General features: G+C 33.6%; 1 protein-coding gene across 1 annotated transcript; it reads right to left on the reverse strand.

The window, feature by feature from the left end:
• Window positions 1-19,782: 19,782 nt before the first annotated feature.
• LOC145735333 (uncharacterized) lies at window positions 19,783-21,716 on the reverse strand. Its single transcript, XM_081989176.1, has 4 exons — window positions 21,417-21,716; window positions 20,774-21,013; window positions 20,205-20,727; window positions 19,783-20,153 (listed from the first exon to the last, which is right to left on the reverse strand). The coding sequence occupies exons 1-4, from the start codon at window positions 21,645-21,647 to the stop codon at window positions 19,873-19,875; spliced, it is 1,275 nt and encodes a 424-aa protein (XP_081845302.1). The 5' UTR covers window positions 21,648-21,716; the 3' UTR covers window positions 19,783-19,872.
• Window positions 21,717-22,343: the final 627 nt, after the last annotated feature.

Here is a 22,343-nt window from a genome sequence, read left to right on the forward strand (position 1 = left end):
TTTTCAATAAATTAGGATTAGTCTGACATTTTTCTGTCCGTGCAATTTATCGGTTTTATGGGAGTACACGTAGGACGTCTTTGGGTAAGGTAGATACTCCGAGAATCAATCCCTACTTTACATTAACGAAAGCCCTTTTCTTTGGTCGTGCTACCGCAGTCCCGCTTGTTAACGAGCACAAAGGCTTCCCCTTAACTAGGGACGGGAGGCAAGACCGGGGGGCACTTTGGTCAACTCGGCCCCGAAATAAGCGTATTTCCAGGTAGAGGAGCGCGGATCGCAGGTTTCGAGGTTTAAGGCCATTATGGAACCGAAGCCTCAAATGATTAATGCTAACCATTTACACGGCATTGTCCCACTGGGTTTAATAATTCAAAGAGACGCGTTTTTTTGGTCGAGGTTTTGTTAGTGGTTTCATAACTTGTAGGTGTACGACGGTCGTTTTATTTTAATTTTGCAGAGTTTAATTTACGATACGCAAGGATGAACGAAGGGCCAGTACCAATACGGTATAGAAAAAGGGCAGGCTGTGTAGCGTAAAAAACTGAAAAAAAAATTGGGGTGGCATTATTGCTGCGTCAGACCACTGCAAAAAAGGCCCTGGAAAGAATGACTGGTTATATTTCTTGGCACGACCCGTCTTGTCGGTCAGATTGATGAAAGTTTTTTAAAACCTACAAGAAATAGTAAAAATAAACCTCCCTTTAAATCGAACTGACAAACGTTGACAATAGATAATAAATGATGGGGGACGGTGGGGTTTTTGCCGTGCCTTTATTAGAGAAAAGTTTAAGGTAACCCTAAAATATGATATTAATGATGTTGGGAAAGCGAGGTCCACACTATTATGGCCAAAGCATTTTTGCCAAAGTGCTTGGTAACAAATCAAGCTTCGATTAGGAAATGTGATATTTCAGCCAAGTTCAAAGCCACCATTTTGACATCATACAACTATTGTATTCTTTCAGCTAAGTTAGCTTTGCTCAAAAAAATTGTTCATCAAAGTTTTAACTTTGAACTTGACAGTTTAAAATTTTTACAGTCCGTAATTGTTATTTTCAACAGTTACTAGATATTTAAAAAATCAGTTAATACCAATTATTGTACAAACACAGTTTAAGGACCAGTACATTGTGACGTTTCTGATTTGAGCTAAGTTTGAAAATTGAACTCTTGTAGTACAACTGGGCCTAAGACTCCTTAACAAAGTTATTTTGATAATTTCAGGGCTAAACGTAAAAGTAATTTCAACCAAAATGTCCACGATAGACCGAATTAAAAGAAAACCTATTTATTTAGTCACAAGAAAAATCCTATATTTCTTATGAATTTCGACTAATCGTGAAGTAAAAAAAAAAATAGTAATACACTAGTGACAGAGGCAATTGTTTCAAAATGAAAAGTAAATTTACCTCAAATTATTATGAATGAACGTATTTTGTTTTTCTAAATATTCAATCACCCTGTAAATTTTAACAATATTCTACAACATCTGAGATATTGCTATGCTATGTTTAAGTTTCACTTAAAACCAAGTTACAGGGTGTCTTTGTTATGCTTCAAACTTTGGTGGTAAAAGTTGAAATTGTTTTCTGCTAGTAAACTCTATACTTAAATCTAAAATCATCATTAATTAATCACTTCTAAATAGACATGCTTAGTTCTAATATTTGGACATTTTTAACCAGTGATAGGTAATAAGAATGGGCAAATATTAAAGGTTAAGGTTTTCCTTTTAGATTTTCTCTGAAAAGATGCTTGCGTTTTGTATTTTTTCTCAGACATTACAGTCCTAAAACACGATATTAATAACACAGTCGAAGAGTTTTTGCGATAAACTGTTGCCTGAGATTTTCCTCCTGATCGTTCAGCCGCAAAATAAATTACACCACTCTAAGGGCGCGAAGGGATTTTCCGATAAATAAATAACAACAAATTTGCGCATTATCCGAAAAATGCTTAGATTTTGACAGACTTTTTTCCTGGCCATCAATTTCAGGATGATGGTGATGTATAACGAATGCAACGGGGGTCTACTTTGTGGAAAGCTGAGTGGTATATTTTTCTCAAGGAAACGTGTATTTTATGCAAATAAACATACGTGTTTCGGCAATACCTTCAAACTTATAGGCTACAGCTCTACAAATATTTGAGTCAAGTTCCTCTTCACCTTAAGAAACTTACTAATAATTGGTGTGATAAAATCTGAATTGTAATAGTAGGTAACAATTTTTTGAATTTACTATAATAATTTTTCTTTAGATAAATTTTTGCTTGTGTATCGAGGCCTGTATGTCTAACAGGCCTTGGAAAATAAACATACGTGGGGCCTTATTATGCTGGACCAATGAAATATTACTGAAAATACTCGGGCGGACTTTGAAATATTATGCGTTTTAAAATGACGTATCATCGAGAACGTTTGTATGAGAGATTTTTGATATATCGCTTTGCTTTCTTTGCCCCTTTCTGGTTATGCCTGATTCAGCTTGCATATTTGCCTCGAAATCTTTTAATAATTCATGTTTAGAAGCGCTTTCACTTGAAAACCTTGTATTTTTCTTAAAAAGTGTCGACGCCACTGTTAAAAAGTTTGTTTGCAGTTGGCGATTCTCAACGCCATTTCATGTTATAATCCGGTCAGACAGGAACTGACCGATGGCCAGACACGTTCCAAAGCGCATGACAGTAGGACAAAGGGCACGTTATATGAAAAGGGGTGGTCAGTCTAAGGGTTGGTTTTAAAAAAGCTTCAGAGAAACGCGTGCCATACGGATTAAGATGAATCAGCCAGAGAGATAGGAAAAGTAATTAAATGAAGCTGATACTGAGTTAAATCTTCAACAATAGAATATTTTAGTCCAGAGAATCATAATGCTAATGAAAATTCTCAGCGAGTACTATTAAGGACAAATAAAATATTATCTATTATTAATACATAATTTGAGAGAGGAAAATTGAATTTTTAGAAGGTTTAAAACACTTGCAGAGGTCTATGAAACTTTAAAAATGGTTCTAGAGACCCTTGGCAATTCAAAACAGGTATAGTAAAGTTCAAGGCACTTATAGAGGGTTATGGCATTTTTAAGAAGGTTCTCAATAGCATTTAGAGGTCTATGAAACTTTCAATATGATTCTAGAGGCCTCTGGAAAATTAAAACAGTTGTGGGAAGGTTTAAGGCACTTGTATAGGCCTCTGGCACTTTTAAGAAGGTTCTCAGTAGCATTTAGAGGTTTATGAAGCTATCAAAATTGTTCTAGATGCCTCTGGCAATTTAGAACAGTTATGAGAAAATTTAATGCACTTGTAGAAGGCTCGTGCATTTTTCAAAATGGTCGTTGAGGCCTCTGGCAATTTAACACAGTTGTGTGAAGGTTTAAGACACTTGTAGACCTCTCTGGCACTTTTAATAAAATTCTCACTAGCATTTATAGGTTTCTGACACTTTCAATATGATTCTAGAGGCCTCTGGAAAATTAAAACCGTTATGGGAAGGTATAAGACAATTGTAGAGGCCTCTGGCACTTTTAAGAAGGTTCTCAATAGCATTTAGAGGTCTATAAAACTTTCAAAATAATCTTAGAGGCCACTGGCAATTTAAAACAGTTATGGGAGAGTTTAAGACACTTTTGGAACCCTCTGGAATTTTTAAGAAGGTTCTCAGTAGTATTTTAAGGTTTCGAAAGTTTTTAAAATTGATCTAGGACCTCTGGCAATTTAAAACAGCTATGGGAAGGTTTAAGGCACTTGTAGAGGACTCTGGCATTTTTAAGAAGGTTCTCAATACCATTTAGAGGTCTATGGTTTTAGAGAGCTCTGGAAATTTAAAACAGTTATAGGAAAGTTCAAGACACTTATAGGACAGGATGTTGAAAATGCCCAGAAAAATTGCTACAAATTAGTAGTTAAAACACAAATTTTCTTTTACCTGAAAAGTCGAAATAAAGTACAAAAATTCAAAAAGACGAATGAAAAGAATAAAGAAATATACGAGTCGCCAAGAAAGTTACTTTGCAAGAATAAGTTTCGGAGAATTTCCAAGTAAGACGCAAATTCTTGCAAACTTTAGTATACACGACGGTGGCCGTATTAAAAGTTAGGGATGCACCGGGACGCTTTAAGGGACTTAAGGGCCATCCGGGGACCCATCCCTCGGACACTTTCAAATTTTCGCTGCCTCCCCAGAGCTACTTTTAAATATTTGACACATACTATCGTACGTAACGTGGGTCATCGACGAAACTTGATACCCTCTGCGTCCCCAGGACACTACGCTAACTATGAATTATTTATTTTGGGACATTTCGAAAACGGAATCGATGTCCTTTGTCGAATTTCATTAGGTTAGTAATTTACGCGTAGCAAACTAAACGAGATTCCCTTTTTAAAAAATCCGTTATATCGTTTCTCTTTGTATCCATTAGACAAAGAATCGAATTACTAAATAAAACTGCAAACAGACAGATAGGTCCTATTGTGCCTCGATACGAAATTTATTAGTCTTTTACCCCTCTGTCCCAATTGCCAAATAGAACGTGTACTCACTAAGTTAGTAGAAGAAAAAATTACCTGCGATCGGACGAAAGGTACGGTAATTTAGTAGAAAAAGGGATAACGGGGAAGGGTTACCGTGTGAAAAACTAGTGCATAAAAAAGCATTACGTAGATTTATGTAGCGGAAGGGTTTGAATCAATATCTGGGATAAATTTTAAAATATGAAATGTTCGATACATCTGTATCCCTTAAAAGCTCACGCTCGACTGGACGAGAGAAAATTCGATAAAGTTATTAAAACCTGTCCAAGTGTAACGAAACTCTCCCTGAGACTGTGGGGCACTTTTTCCAGATGGACCATAAGTTAGATTGTCAGTCGCATTCAAGTTGTAAATAAGGATTAAGATGGCGTGTACTGCGTATAAAAATACCCTCTGGGGACTCTCCCCGAAACAAATTTAGTTTAAAATATTGGTAGTGGCCTAAAGCCCGGCACGCTTTGTCCGTCTTGGGACATCGAATAGGACACTTATTTCAATTTTACTTTTATAACTTAGAATAGTGAAGCTATTAGGTATCCTTATAACAGTAAGTTTTATTTTGATTCTGCTAATCAGAAAAATCATATTCATAGAATTGATGTGATTTGAAAACTCGTCATTTTCTTCACAACATTATCCACCAGTTACGAGTAAGTTAACATGGCTCGAACAATCTGCAATATTAAGTGTTCAAAAACAAAACAAATCAATTTCAATAAGACCATTCCTAGTGTAACTATCTTTTTGATGCAGAAAGTCTCTTCTTGATGTGCTTTGACTAACTTCTAGGTGAATGTAATAATATAAATGTTAAGTTGAGTTCTGTTTTTTTTAAATTCAAGGTGTTTAATCTAGAATGATATTTGCATCTATATCTGGATTAGACAGTTCTTAGTTGGGTTTCTATTCTTTCAATTCAGAAACTATGAAATAGAACGTCACTCCTTTAACAATTAACTTTTGTATAGTGTACGGTTGGTTTCCATCTGTTGAATGAGATTCTCAATGAATTATTTTCTAGCTTTAAGTTTTAGCTTATGATACGGTTTTAGTGTTCAATAATTAATAGATAAATGAGTTAATAATCACATCACACTCATTACCGTCTCCAAGTTAAAAAAAAGGAATAAAATTGGTATTTTCAATGAGAGTTTCATACTTCTACAGCATTTGTATGTTGTGTTGTTGTTACCTTTCTGATATACTCTGGAAAATAACAATTTCGGCACTTTTAGACAATGATACAACAATTCTTCAAAAATGCTTTCTTTAGTGTTTTCTTCAAATCTGACAGTAATACTGCTGATTTTAAAAACAAATTTTAATACAGACACAGAGTGTATGAACATATACATAGAAGCAAACACACTTTTGGCATACATTTTCGTAGTTTTATAAAAATTTTTGCCATCCTTGTACAGTTTGTTGAAAATGATCACAAATTTTATTGTCTCGAACTTTTCGATAAACATTTTACAACAAAAAATAACCTTACTTGGCTGGATCAAAGTTTATTTTGAAAAATTTAAAAACCTTGAAACTATAGAAGTATTAATAACTATAGAAGATGCAAGAGTTTGCAATAGAAAAGGTTCTTGTATGTAATAATGATTCCTGTATTTTACTAACACATTTTTTTAAATGCAAGTACCTACTGGGATTTCATGAAAAATCTCGTTTACCCTGTATAAAAGTTTTTCTTTGGTTTTGTGAGAGTTAAAATTACAATTTTGTGACCGTATTGCAATTTCTAGCTACGATTTAGGACTCCAACCCTGCAAAGGTAACTTTTAATTTTAGGACAATTCCCCAGCTTCAATTATAATTTTTAATGTCAAGTGATTGTTTGAAAATGTCAAAATTTTGAATTAAAAATTGAATTTTTATGGCACGTGATTTTATTACAAATTTTCTCAAGACGGTCAAAGATGTAAAATTCAATTGTGGGACATTGTCCAGCTTCAGTTCATAAGTTTTAGGGTCATGTGACTCTGTTATAATTGATTTTTTTGTCTCTTTGAGAATTAAAATTACATTTTTAAGGTATTGCAATTTTCAGCTACAATTTCAGGATCCACACCTGCAAAGGTTACATTTTCAATTGTAGGATAATTTCCAAGCTTGAATTATAATGTCACGTGACATTATAATTCAGAATTTTCATATCCACGTGACTATTTCAAAATGCCACAATTTTAAACTTCTGGAGCCACTATTTAAATAATTATTGAAAACTAATAAAAATACATTAAAATTATTTTACTGTTTGCCCAATTATTGTAACGCCACTGGCCTATTTCATTACATTCCCGGACGATTACCCAGACATTATTAGTGATAAATCGTACAGGGAAACGTAACTTAAATAAAACGGTTTTTAAAATTTATAGAGCCAACAAATAGAAATTAATAAATTTGAAATGACCGAGAAAGGGTGAGTGATGTGGGTCTATTGTCGTTTGTAGAATTTTTTTTTAAACCCATTGGACTCTAAATTGCCAGGAAAAATCTTCCACCAGATTATTGAAGCACGGACAAGCGTAACTTTCTGATTTATGATGGTTTAATAGTAATTATTATTGGTGGAGCCTTCTGTCGTTTAGTCAAAAATGGCTGAAGGGTAACAAAGAAATACTCCCCATGGACGAAAAGGCGGAAGGAAGCCAATACAAGACAATATTTTCTCTAGCGGGAATGCAAGACATGCAAAAACAGACGTTTCCACAACTTTTATTACCGTTAAAGTTCCGATATGGACGCCCTATGCAAATCTTGGCAATAACCACGTAATGTTATTGCTGGCTGGGGGCGATCTGGCTAGTTCCAGAGACGGACGGGTCAGCCCGTTACGGCCTGATAACGGCTAACTTACCCCTCGTCTACCCTTAAATGGACAGTTATTTAGAATATCGACATTACGAGCGAAACCACTAAGATCCTTAACGCAGCCCTTTGTGTTATGGACGACGGCTTTTAATTTAGATGGTTGCTTTATCAGGAAATTCTCGAGAAGTGTTGCTAGTTACTGATACTGTGGAAATTAGTCACTACAGAGTATCGAACATTTTCCATTATTTTGATGAATATTTTACAATTAGTTACATTATAATTTATATTTCTAAGTTGCACTAGAAGTGTTTTAAGTTCTGAATCAATTTAATTAAGACGTGGAAATCCCAAGTACATACGACCTTACAGTTTGTCCTTAAGTTGTTTTAAGTTATCCTCTCCTATTTCATGTTAGTTTTCTGAAAAAAAAAAAAACTACTATAGATCTTGTCTAAAAGTAGGAATTTGGCTAATTCTTGGTCTCTGGAATGGATATTTTTTTGCAACTCACAAGACATAATGACCATTTCAGTTCCATTTTAATAATAGAGGCAATTCACTGTTAACACAGTAACTTAAAAATGCTCTCAATTTTGATGCTTTTTATTTTGATTTTTATCGTCATCAGAAAACTATTCAAGCAAGTGCCAGCCAAACCATTAAAAGAACCACGATTCTAGTATAAAAGCTAAAACTATTGCGATCGTCATAAAATCCTCGATATAAACAAAGCAGATTAACGATTTGGATTGACTAGTCGATCCTAAGGATTAACAGGATTGAAACACTGAATCCGATTAAAACGCCACTTTTTAAACGAGATTGATAATCTGGCATTTGACAACTGACGTTAACAAAGACAAGTGAATAAAGTAATCACAAAGTCCTATTTTTTGTTTTTTCTTTAGAAACGACTTATTTTCTGCTTTGACTTTCATTTTAAGTTATAAGGCGCTCAATTTATTTGTTTTGATTTGTTGGAGGAAAAACCGAAAAGGAAGGGAAGGAATGTCATCATCAGTGTCAAGTGTCAATTCTATTTCTATTTTGTACCTTTTTTTATTTTGTTGCTGTTTTGCACTGATTCTATATCGATTGACCAATCCAAACAAAGCTAAATACGAATAAAACGGGATTCAACTTATAATGAAAAACTATTCTATTTCTAAAAAAGTTTTTTTTTGGTACGACAATGCCTGAATTAATACAAATCAAATAAATCAATGAGACAGAACTGAAATAAATGGTATTCCCGACCTTTTCTAGTGTCTCACTAACCAAAACACACAGGATTACTACGGGAACGTCAAAACTGGGAATCGGATTTAGGGGACCCATTTTTTTGATTCTCTTTGAAATTTAAAGTCATCATTGACTCGCACAATGAGTTTTATGGATTACGTTCGCAAAAAAAACCGTGTCCTCGTCTTTCTAATAGCTTCCTAATAGTCTTTCGCAGAACGGGGCAGGTAAAACGGGGTAAAAAAGGTCGGTTTTTTTGCGACTGTTTGACGTACCTTCTATTGAACAAATCGAACGATTTACAAGTGGATGGAGTGCGGGGTTGAAAACGCTTTACCCCATGTGCCCAGGGTTTGTTTTCTTGTTTAACTTTCTCACGTACGGCTATTATTTCCGTTTGCCAAAAGCTGCAAACATACCGATGCAAAAGTGCGGAAACATTTACGTTATGAGGAAGACAAAGGAGGGACAGGGTCCGGGCGTTTTCGGGGCCAGTTAAGCTCAAACCACAATAAGCGCGATTACAGTTCTGTGTCACATTTAATCTGGGTGTTCAAACAGGACCGTTTAATTAAGGGATGTGTTTGGCCCGTAACTTAAACACAAGTGTCCGCAAGGCGCGATCCACAACGAGGCTTAGACGTCCTGGGTAAATAACTCGGACGAAAACGGGCGCTTAGTAGCCGGAACTCGGGTTTATATAGGTTAAGAGATGGCTTAAATTTCCAGACACATCTTACTAAAATGGGAAACGTGGTTCTGAAGAAAATTTAGTCTAAAAACATATATTTGTTCTTCAAAACTGTGATCAAAAAGTTCACTTTTTCCTCTGCTTTTGAGTTATGGATTTTTTTGTACGATACTTTAATGTTACAGGAAGAAGACTCAGATTGTTTTGTTTTTCACAAACATCTCAGAATTTTCTCTATTTTACAGGTACTGCACCTAAAAAATACAATTTAATATACAAAAACATCATCCTTTTGTTGCCTCACTTTATTAAATTTGATCTGTTTTAGATATGTGAGCAACTATTGTAATGTGATAAATGTAAAAAAAAATCAAAACCGTAGTGTAATTGCATAAAACAGAAATAAACCGGTCTAGAAATTTACTGACTATGGTTTTTTAATCTGTCTTAAAAATGGCAAATAAAACCTAAAACTAGTATTTAAATTAAACTAAAAATGTAGTTTTTTTTTTTTAATTTTCTATATTCGACTTACCCACACCGGATTTTTATATAATTCAGATCTATATAGCAAACTAATTTAACCAGAAATGTATCACATAACATGCAAAGATTTGCATTTATTATTATGTACTTTTGAATTTTTTTCTTTACACAATATGTGCAATATATTTTGTAATTTAAATGTTTTGTTGTAATTAGACTCTAAAGTCGCATTAAGTAGACATTGTTATTTAGATTTGCCACAAAAATTACCAAATTGTCTTTGATGGATTTAATCAGTTCGATTAGTAGTGGAACATTGTTTCTGTCTTTTAATTAAAAAACAGTTTTTTTCGAGATCTTGAACGGATTGAAACTTGTTTAAATTACAAGTTAGGCTTTTAAAGTAAAAACAATTAAAATGATAAACATGATTGAAGTCCCAAAAAACACATACACGTTACTTTGAAACAACTTTCTGACCGTTGTTTTAACTTTTTTTATTGTTACTTAAATTTAACAGTTACTTATATGTCAAGTGACTGGAACATTTCTTAATTAAATTGGTCGTTTTTATAATACGTTTATATTACACTAAAAAGACCACATGAAAACCACGTAGCTAATTATCATTTGACGTGAAACAAACATTAAAGATTATTTCTTCTGCAAATCAACGTTGCTGTTGCATATTGATTGAGTAGATATTTCTACTATATTTTCCCAATTTACCAAAATCAAGGTTAGGTTACGTTTCAGTGCAACGTTTCTTCGACGTAATTGTGCTTATTGAGTTATACATAACGTTAAATAGAGATTGATAAATATCTTTTGCAAACGTTGATTTGCAAATCAACGTTGCTGTTCCAAGTTAATTCAATCTCCTAAAATCAACATAAAGTTGCGTTTCAGTACAACGTTTTTTCAACGTAGATGTGATTATTTGGGTTAAAATCATTTACCTTGATTAACTATAATTTGATATTCAGCTTTTTTTGTATGTAATGATAGTAAAATGATTATTACGAACCATCGATGAAGTACCATCGACCATTTTGTATCGATTTCAGGTGAATAACCCAACAATGCTAGGCGGCAGAGGCGTACGAGGGTGCATGGTCAGTGGTCCACGAGGGTAAACCAATCACCACCCGCCTTAGCTGCTTCACAGTCACCCTCCCTTATTTTTTTTCGACCCCTCCACTAACCTTTTGTTTGGGACTGTACGTGCGCGTGGTATAGACCAGTTTAAAGGTTTATTTTTAAAATGTAAATTACAACCAAAGATTAAAAACATTATTTTTTTTAATACAACAATTTACAGTAAATTTAAAGTTCTTAGCTTAGTGACTACGTTTTCTATGGAAATAAGGTTCGTAAAGTACCCGTATAAAACTACAGTAAAATAGATAATTATTTATTACTTTTATATTTCACAATATTCGGGTTTATCTCACAGATTAACTATTAAATACCTTTGCTAGATATCACCTTCGAACTGTCATTTTCTGAATGTAAAAATTTTGATCATGTACCTACATTTTTAATAAAACTATAATTTTTGTACAAGGAAATCCTCTTCGTAATGTGTCAGGAAAAATGCAATGCTGAAGAATGGCAATAATACACTATGGGGACTAGGATATAATATCTTCCATAAAAACCTATAAAAAAATGATGTTCATACTTTATATATAATATACTTCATCAGTTACTGTTTCATTATCTAGTAATTACTTCACTATCATTTGCTATTGCAGTAATAACAAAATTTAAACATTTTTAATAGCAATTTCTTTACATAAAATTGACAACATTTTCAGCCAAATTATGTTTATTAAACTTTATTTGTATTAATTTACTGTACAACCCATAACCTAACTAAATTTACTTGATTATAAACAGTGGTTTTAAATAAAAGTTATCAAAGCTCTATTTTAGAATTGCTTCAATACTGTTTCACGGTAATATAAATGAATTTAAACCAAAATTTTAAATTTTTGTGAAATTCCTACTTATGATTAAGTTTCAAAATATAAATCGTTTCAAACTGTAAATCCTTTATAGAGCTATTTTTAACATTACGTCCGTCGATTTTACATTTACCTGAAACTAGTTTTGGGTCCGAAACTAGCCTCGAGACAGGACAAATTTTTCGAAGGGTGAAACCTATTGTTTTCGCACCCTATATTCAACAAACGTTAGAAAATGAGCTGAAGCGCACCGCCATCTAGCGTGGGGTAGCCAAATCCAGTAAGGGGGTTTCAAAGTCGAGTCGCAAACCAAATATACAGGGAGCAGTTTTTCAGCGAACGGGGTAGGTTTACATTAGAAACGGTTATCAGAAGGGTAGGGAATGTTTGTTAAAACTTATGGCGTTTAGATTCGCTTGTAAGGGTTACGCTATAAACTGCTTGCCACATGAAATGGACTGGTGAAACGTCTCTTGTTTTGTATTGTAAATTGTACATAAATAGAAAAATTATTATTTATAGTGCTTGTATTTTGTAAAAAATTGTTTTCTCTGCTATATTTTGTAAATTTGTAATAACGACTTTTGATTAAAACTGAATTTTTTCCAGAAGACTACTCACACTGAATTTTGGTTTGTTTAGACGTTTCTGTAAATTTTTAATTCTTTTAAACTACTGCCAAATGTCCACTGTTAATGCCTTTAACAATGTTAATTATACAGAGTGTCCTAACTAATGCACATTTGCTAAATTTGGTTTAGAAAGATTCTCGTTTAAATGTAAAAGAGAATACTCTCTTAATGTTTAATACACCATTTGGACTTGACATTATTTATAAATTTCAGTCAAATTTTTGTTATTAATAATAATTAAGAGACATGTTATTTCTCTTTATAGACACTTAATCATCTATGTATGTATTAGATGTTGCTAGAATGACAGAATTTGAGAAAATTAATCTAACATAATTTCCTCTACTTTTATACTTGTCAACTGGGCAATACACAAGCTGACATTTTTACCGCAGTTTTCCATGCATAATTTAAAATATTTATCTTGAAACCTGAAAAAAAGTGCGCAACTATCATATTCAATTAAAAACACTATATTTCAAAAATTATTACACCACTATTACCATGAGTGGTCTGACCACCCTGTAAGTAAACTAAATATTCTTTTCTAATTTTGGCATATAAAGTGACACTTTTCAAAACTAGAGTGACAAAACTTTTTCGTAACTAGTTACGAAAAGTATCACTTTATGTAACTAATTATGAAAAGTTCATTTCATCACTCCCTGTTTTTATGCATTTCCGTAGAAACATATGGGCGACATCCATCATAACATGTCATTGTCACAGTTTATACAAGGTGCTATGAAAGTGAATATTTGTGTTAAATCACTTTAAAAGATGGTTTTCACAGCTTTTTGGTCAAAATTAGAAAAAATTATGTATGCAACACGTTTCGAAAATGTCTTATTGTGTAACTCATTCAAATTGTACAAACATTCATTCGTTACACAAAATCGAACTTTTCGTAACTGGTTACATAAATAGCTATTGTCTCATTTTTACATTACATAATTGTTACACATATTTTAAGATAAAATTTGCAATTTGTATTGTCAAACGTAAAACAATCATTTAGTTTGTGTCTGAGGGGAACGCGGGGGAGTACCAGAGCGTAGTCCGCTAAAATTACAGTTAAGAAGGGTGTGAGGGTAGCAAAAGCTATGACCCTTCGTAGTCGAAGGGTTTACCCGTTTAAAACTCTTAATGGTTTATGTTGCAACTTAAGACAAAGACCGGAATGGGTCTTGTGATTTATAAAAGCCTTTTAGGGCCGCGTATTGATTTTAATTACAGACCAGGAGGCGAGTTTTGGTAAACGACGCTTTTGTCCACCCTGTAACATGTTTCCAGCAGGGGCCGAATTTCCTTAAATATGTTTAGGGTTGACACCCACAGAGGAAATGAAAATCGTTACATGCACATTTCCGGAAAGCATTCGATTTGTACTTGATGAATCAAATTTGAGGGGTTTTAAGGAAATTAAGAGCCTTCGCCTGCATTATATCGAGTTTGTCTTCAAAAATACTTTAACATATAAACTTAGCGAGAAAACCCATTTTCAGTTGAACAATTAACACAACAATTTGGAAACTAGTAACCGTAAAGGGAAATTCGGACGGTCGTTGGGCAAAGAAAGGGACGAAATGGTGTTGTAAAGCCGTCGAGAGTGAGTTTCAGGAATGCAAATCGCACACATACCGACTGGATAATTGTGAATAGCGCTCTTGATGAAGCGTCCAGCCACTGTTCGTTCCTATTTTCTGGAAAATGGGAACGAAGATTTTATGTAGAGACTGCCTCCATAGGCGGAGTTTACATTCTCTTACTTCCGTTACTTTTACTGCATTTGCAGTACGTAACTAAGACAGTTGTAATTAAAAATACTAACTTTGTTGCCACTCTGGTCAGATATGGAAGAGTCAGTCATCAGCAATATTAGCCTTAAATTCATCACAGTCCCCTTTTGCTAAAGCACTCTCCATCAAACAAGAGTTTCGGACCAAGAGTTTGCTCAACGTATAGTTTAGTTTATGTTGCAGCTTCTATACTAATATTTTCACTTCTGAGAGCTTCTCTAATGATTACCAGCTCTAACGTGGTTCCCGCAGCTAACGCCAGGAATAATCTAATTGTCTTAGGATCCCCATTTTGGGCTTCAACTTTGGATAAATCAAACCTACTTCAACTAGTCTATGATTAAAGAAAACATTAGAGTTTCATAACGAACGTATAATTGTTCCCCGTCTGGAAACTGTTTGAGAAAGTTAGCGCTAAGGATGACGGTTTCAATCAAACTACTCTATTAACTATTTTTTGTTACGTTGTCCGCTTTGTTTGTCTGTTATCGTATGGTGTTAAGGAGTTGATGGATCTGTACAGCTCGAATTTGAATACAATTTGAAATTGAAATTGGAGGACCAGCTGAAGATAAAATTAACGGTATAGAGAGTGGCGCAAACTTAAAATTAATCGAAACGAAGTTAGAGCGGAAGAGGAACACCGCAATATAGGACTGGCAGCGGTAGAGTGTTCCGATTGCCAATATGCATGCATTATTGCAATTTGTACAATAATTTCGAAAAGGCAATCTAACCCGGCAAATTCGGCTAAAGCAGCGCGAAACTGCGGACGGCAAAGCCGCACCGTTTCTAATAGAGTTTTCGACAGTCTATTTTGCATATCACACATTTCCTTTATCTGATTATCTACGTATTCATTTGAATTTTAGCCTTACTAAAAGGGACCAAATTAATGGGACTATTGAAAGTTTAGATGAAAATCACAGGAAATGATAGTACAATCCGGTCCTGTTGAAAGACTGAAAATCGTTAGTTAAAACCTCAAGTGCGGATTTTAGCCAAGGGCAGCGGCAAGTCCGCACCACCGGACCAACATGGCCGCTCACCCCTTTCCTGCTCTCCGTTTACACCCCCGGCTGTCCTGCAGGGCGGCGGACCCGTAATTTATTATTCACAGCTTCCGTAATGGAATTCTATTATAACGGATTAATAATCACGGGCCAAATTTGCTTGGTTTTGGCGAAAGTTCAGGAGCCAACTAAGAAAATTTAAACGTGAGATCCAATATATTCAATTGCTGTCAAAATTTTAACAACGATTTGACATTAAGTGTGAAGAAAATAATGAATTAAAGTTAAAAATTTTATTATTACCTAAATATTACCTCTGGCTTACCAGATATTCCATGCTGAACATCTGATTTAGAAAATATACATTCCTTCAAATTTCTGCTTAAAAAATCGTTTTTTTGTCATAACTGTCAAACCGTTGGAGCAATTTTGATCAAATTTGGAACAAGCACTTATGAAATTAGTACTCATTATGAATGACGTTTGCCAAAATTCTCCAGTACCGTATATACAGGAAGATGGTTTTAATGTTTTTGCCTTATCTTCTACGTCTCTCATTTTTCAAAAATTACAGTTTTTTTTAATTTCACTGTTCACGATGAAAAAGAAATTACCTCTTATAAAATTCTGATCGTGAACTTCGTTTACGAGATAATTCAGTTATTACGTTCAAAGACCGAAAACGGAAAATTCACTTAAGTAGCTTAAAAAATTTCATTGTAGCCAGTTTTCATAGTTTCCAGACAGACTGAAAGATTTTAGTTTTGAAAATTGACTTAGAAACAATAAAAATTGATTTCAGGAGCTTAAAAATTGTGTTTGTAACCAGTTTTCATGCAAATCGAGACACTTTAATATTGAAAATTGATTTGTAGACAAAAAAAAACTACTTTTTCTAGAATTTTTGACTACAAATTCATACATTTAAACCTTAAAAATTGACTTAAACAACAAAAACTGACTATGAACTAATGAAAAGTAACATCAGAATCTTAAAATTTGCATTTCAAGTAAATTTTCATAATTTTGAGACAAATTTCAATATTTTAGTCTTGAAAATAGTCTTAGATAGAGGACATTGATATTAGATTCATGAAAATTATCTTGAAAACTAACTTTTCTTGCTTTTTACTTTACTTTTTATTTTCTCAGAATTCTGGACTATTATTAGTGCTTCAAAATTGCTTTCAGCTTGGAAAATCGAGTTTCACGACTATCTTCACCAAGTTATTGACACAGCAAACTTAAAAATCAATTTTCACATTCTTCATAGACTTAAAATGGCATTCCAAGCTTTGTCACTATTAAATCGACTTCTAGACACCTCAGTGCTAAAAATTCGAGCTAAAAATTATTTCTTAAAAATCTAGATTGTTTTACGACCATCTTTACAATTTTTTTGACTTATCAGGCCAGTTTGTACACTGTCCATAGACTTGAAAATGTTATTTCACTATTAAATTGACTTCTAAACTCATAGGTGCAATAAATTGTAGCATCTTTAAGAAATTCAGACTAGTTTTTAGTTTTTAGTGCTTTTTAAGACTAAAAAATCGAGTTTAAGACTATTTCTAAAAGTCAAATTTCTTCAAGTCAAAAAGTAAAGTAATAAAAGTAAAAAAATTTGGTACCAAATGCTACGATATTAGCCTTAAGAACTAATTTTTAGAAATGAAATAGTCCAAAATTGTATTTACTTCTAGACTTGTTCCGGTCCAGAAAATTGAGTTGTACACCAATTAAAGTCCTGAAAATAGACTTTTGGACTCTCTTTAGTCTTAGTAAAGTCAGTTCTAGCTTAAGTCAACTTTTAGATTATCTTTAGAAGTAAAAAATGGGTTTCATGCACAATACAATCTTTGTCTTGATTTCCGGACTGTTTTTACTTCTTGAAATCCAGTTTCAGACACTCGACCAGGATGGCAGTCTGAGAAAACGAATTATAAGACTATTCCTAGTAGTAAATAGCAACTTTTTAGACTATTCAGTACAAATTTGGACTCTCACAAGTCTTCAATGTTCAGTTTTACACTATAAAACGAATTTGGAGGACTGTATGTTCCTTAGGAAACGTTTTTTAGAAAAATGACATAAGTCAACTTATTTTTTGATTGGCTATCGAATGATGAATTATTGACACTTAAAACTGGACCACCCTGTATAATTGTCATTATTACTTCACAGAATCACAATGAACGACATTTACAGTATTAATTTCGGTTGCCTTTGTAAGAATAATATACTATATTCTTTTGTTAACTTAAGGGTGAGTATTGTTGAAATGAGGGAGTTACCAAAAAAAATATACAAAATGTGGCCATTGTCAGTCATATTCGATCAACTTTCCAGAATCACATTCCTTGGTTTCAAGATATAATAACCAGCACCTTTTTTCCAATCAATAATATCTGATAAATCTTAAAAAGTATCCAAGATATCTGGAACTCCATCGTTAATAGAACAATTTCTATTTCCCTTAATACTGTGCGGAATTATGTACATAAAACATCGATCTAAACATAATTGATTCTGAGACTTTATGTTGCATCAACAAAATTTGATCAAGATTAAGTAAGTCATAAGGTTATAGATAAAATTTCATTTGCATCATTTTGTAAATTTAATTTACTTTGACTAATCTTAGTTAATATGAAATTCTAATCTTAAAATATTAGTTATGTCATTCCATCACAAAACGACTAACGACAAAACATAATACAGAATTTTCAATATTGTGTACTAAGGTACTAATCTGCTAACTTATAAGGACAAGATTTTCTCGATGATCCTTTGAACCTTTTTGTGGAGCTAAACTAAACTAACTAAACAACAATAATGTCAAAATTTAGATTATCTTCAAAAACAATCATTATGTTGTCAATATGCTCATTCAGTCACTCACTTCAGTCTTGAGCTGTATTCATGTGCTAAGCAGCAGTTCATCAAGTTCTGCCTTAGTTTTCTCAACTTGCTCTCCTGCTGTCTTATACAGCTCCTATTGATGTTTAGCTACAGATTTTCTAAGTAGTTTGTTTCTATTTTCTTAAACTAAATCAACTTTTTTAAAATCAGTGGTAACATTCGTCCAAGCTTGGGATTTATTTGCTGTTGGTTCTCTGAGTTTTAACAACAATTCTGTATATTTGGAAACTATTTGAATTAGTAACAACTTATCACTGTTAGAAATGTTTCGATCAACACTTTTCTACATTAATGTGGATAATAAAGTATATTTCAACTATTCACTTTATTGACTGTCTTATATTCTTAAAACTATATCTTAAGTACTGTCTACTACTTAGACTTATTTGAAAAAAAAATCAAATTTAGTTTTTAGTAACCGGAATCATTTGGTGGCTTACATTGGGGAGAAATTTGGGGTTTACAAAGTGCAGAGTAGGCTTGCGAGACGATCGGACCCTTCCATAATAATTAATAACATGGCCATAAAATCTATTAATTAACACACACACGGGGTAGTTTTATTAAACTATGGCGTCGAACGGTGTACCTTGGGGGGAGACGGTTTAAGATAACATGGTGCGAGCTCGTCGAATCGCCATTGGCGGGGGCGCAGCTGATAAATGAGCCCGATACCGAATTGTTAACGGGGTGTTTGTAAATGGATACCCCCATATCGGTGCACTTATCAATATGGAGAATGACAAAGCGGTTAATGCCAACTTTCGGTTTTATCGTCCCGCTTTAGCTGGTGTTAACAATTATTGAACTAATGCGATATGGAGTAGTTTTAAGGTATTGATCGGTGGGATTCGTTAAAGTTGATAATTGTGTCTTAAATTTCAGGACGGTCTTGAAATGCAGAAGTTGGAGGGTGGTCGGCCCTTAGACACTTAGTTAGCGACGGACCCGAAACCTCTCCAACGGCGATGGCGGACCGGCATCTCATTAGTTCTTGATTCTCAAATGTGGGGCCGGATATTTTGTAGACCCTGAACTTTAGGCTCGATATTATACAAGGTAAAATTCAGTTCGGTTCGGTTGTATTCACAACATGTTAACATTTCAGTTGGCAGTTCAGAACTTGTCAGATATACGGAAAACCAAAATAAACTAAGATGATGTTAAAACTGTAAAAAATGGGATTTTTATCTGCTTAAGCAAAACCTTGAAGAACAGAAAATTGCACTATTTGAGTTCTTACGTGTATTATTATAGTTTTGAGATATCAGTATCGTATGTATCATTTTCAATACAATAAATAACGAGTAACCAAAATTAACTCTAATACTTAAAAAAAACCCAATTATTAATTCTATTTGACTTGTGTGATAAATTTCATCGAAATTAATAAAATTTTTAAACATACTGATAATATTGATTAGTAAACCAAACAATTCCCATGATAACATTGATATAGTAAAATACGCAGCACAAACCAAACTATCGATTTTAACTGGACTAAAGTTGTGCCAAAGAGGCACTAAATCTCAACCCCCGCACCCTTTTACCACCACTGACCACATTTGAAGCGAAACCGCCGAGCGCTCTTTGCAAAAACTTCTTGCTTGCGGCTCCTCTCTGCGTTTAAGTGAGTTTCACCCAATATTCTACACGTCAAGTACAAGAGAGAAAAACTATATTGATTCAGTCGATTTATATGCAGCCAAAAAAAAAAAATAAATAAATAAATAGCCTACATTAGTTTAGTTTTATGTTATAACTTTTCGCGTGACCACTGGGGTTGAGTTAGCCAGATCGAATTCATTCATCATCAAAGTATCATCCCAAGACCAGGAATCATCATCATCAAATTCAGACTGATGAAATGTGCTGGCTCTAGCTGTTTGCAGTTTTCTGTATAAACCACTGTTGCTTCTGCGTTGTCTATGTGTTCCTCCAGTTTGGTTTTCAGCAGAAGTACTTTGTCTACGGTTTCTCCTAGGTAGTCGTGGATTCCAGCATATCTTAACACAACAGGAAATCACCATACCTAAGAAGTGAAAAAGTCAGAAAATAGTACGTTACTTTGTGTAGCAATTACCAAGGAAAATTCCGTAAACAAAAATCATGGTAGTAACCAACCATGGAGACAACTTTATAATGGTCATCAACAAACTTTCTTCATCATCATCATCTTCAGATAAATCCTCTTTTTTCTGGTTTGAACATTTATTAACCGTAGTGTTATCATTGTCTTTATCATCAAAACTCCACGAGTTCTTCCGGTTGATCCTAGTTGTAGTGCTTTCTAAATCATTGTCATTTCCCATAACAATCTTTTCAAACTTATGCACCTTTTTAGGAGCAATATTTTCTGTACACCCATTTGTGTATAAAATTTGATGAGTCTTAGTGTAGTTCTGGACAGCAAGCAAGCTGTCTGCATTACATCTCAAAGGATTACCATCCGCTCTAATTTCGACTAATTTTGGTAAATTGTTCAGAAGCGGCACTTGAATAAGTTTAATGTAATTTTGGGAAATATCCAGAACTTCCAGGTTGGGAACCAATTGGAATAAGTCGGACTTAAGGCCCGTTATTTGACAATTTGCCAGATCCAGAACCTAAATTTGTTTTTAGCTTTCTTCCCATAAATGTATTTAAACTTACTTTTAGTGATGCAACTGCAATTCGGGGTTGCTTATTTATGTACCTCAAGTTGTTACCCCTTAAATACAGCTCTTCCAACATTACCCAATCTTCAAACCATGATTTCGTGAAATATTCAATGCGATTATATGACAAATCTAAGGTTTTCAATTTTACCATTCCATCGAATGCATTGAGATGAATTTGATGTATTACGTTATTGGAAAGATTCAACAGTTTAAGATTGGTCAACTCTAATTTCTGAAATTAAATTGGTTAGTTAGTGTTTATAAAGTATTACGGTTGTTCAAATTTGTTTAAGGTAGGCAAAGTAGGTTAAATTTGTTAGGATGCAGTTACATACATAAACTGTTTTTTTTCTATTATAACAAATATATGCAAGAGCAATTTGAGATAACTTGGTATTACACTGCCCTGATTGTTGGATAAATAGAAATCTTTTAACAAAACACTTAAAAATATCAGTTTAAAACCTTATCTATTTACGTTTGAAGTGAATCAATGAAAAGTACGTAAGAAAGAAAATACATACAAAACAAGAACATTTTTAAATTAAAAACTATCCAAAAATGTGCTTTTTTTTGTTATTGCAATAATACAATTTTTCATGAACCTAACCGAATATCTAGAATTCAATACTTACCCAGAATATCTTATCTCCAAGTTCAATAATATGATTCCGACTAACATCCAGAATTTGAGCTTGTTTTGGTATAGCAAGATCAATAGAAATCAATTTGCTGTCCTGACATACAGCCCTTTTGAACTGTTGAAAAATGTCACATTCACAATAATCAGGACATACAGAGTTATCTGATGCAATTAGATAAAAAATAAATGGAAGAATGCTTCCAGTTAACCATAAACTTTGCATGGTTTAAGTAGGAAGTTACCCTAAAAAGTGTGACCACCAATTCATTATCTTACACAGCAGAGACTGAATGGTTTTCTTCGGTTTTGTTTGAGTTTCTATTATCAATGTAGTGTAACTGATAACATAAAATTTCTGATAAGATAACAGGAAATGTATTTATAATTTTAATTCTAAGTTACGCTATTACATTTTATGCGATTTTAAAAAGGTGTCACATATGGGCAGTGATTGCGTAAATGTGGATGTCAAATTCCATTCACACTTATCATTGTTCTTTAGATCTTTATATTGTTGACTTCCTATGAACATACAACTATACAATTTACAATTGCGTTTGAATGTAATAAATTTTTGTGAAGGGGTCAGTACGTAACGGTCCCTGATTTTTCTACCTGCATTTATGCCTAATTTAAATGCAGCGTCCCTTTCCAGGTAGCGAATCCCTTTCCCTTCCCACACCTTTTCACAATTCAAGCTATCCAGTTGCTATACGCCCAACGTTGAATAACAGAATTAATCAGGAAAAAAACGTGGAAAATACCTAAAAATTTAAGTGAAAAACACGATGTTTATATTCAAAGTTCACATTTATGATTAATATCGGTAATGTGTTGACAGTTGACGAATATTAGGGCTTTTGTGGCTTGCTCACTCCCGTGTACGTCTGCGCCCTTTGCCCTTTACACCCAGGTGATG

This window comes from Ips typographus, linkage group LG11 (genome assembly GCF_016097725.1).
Source record: "Ips typographus isolate SLU linkage group LG11, UJ_Ityp_2.0, whole genome shotgun sequence".
Lineage (NCBI taxonomy): Eukaryota > Metazoa > Arthropoda > Insecta > Coleoptera > Curculionidae > Ips > Ips typographus.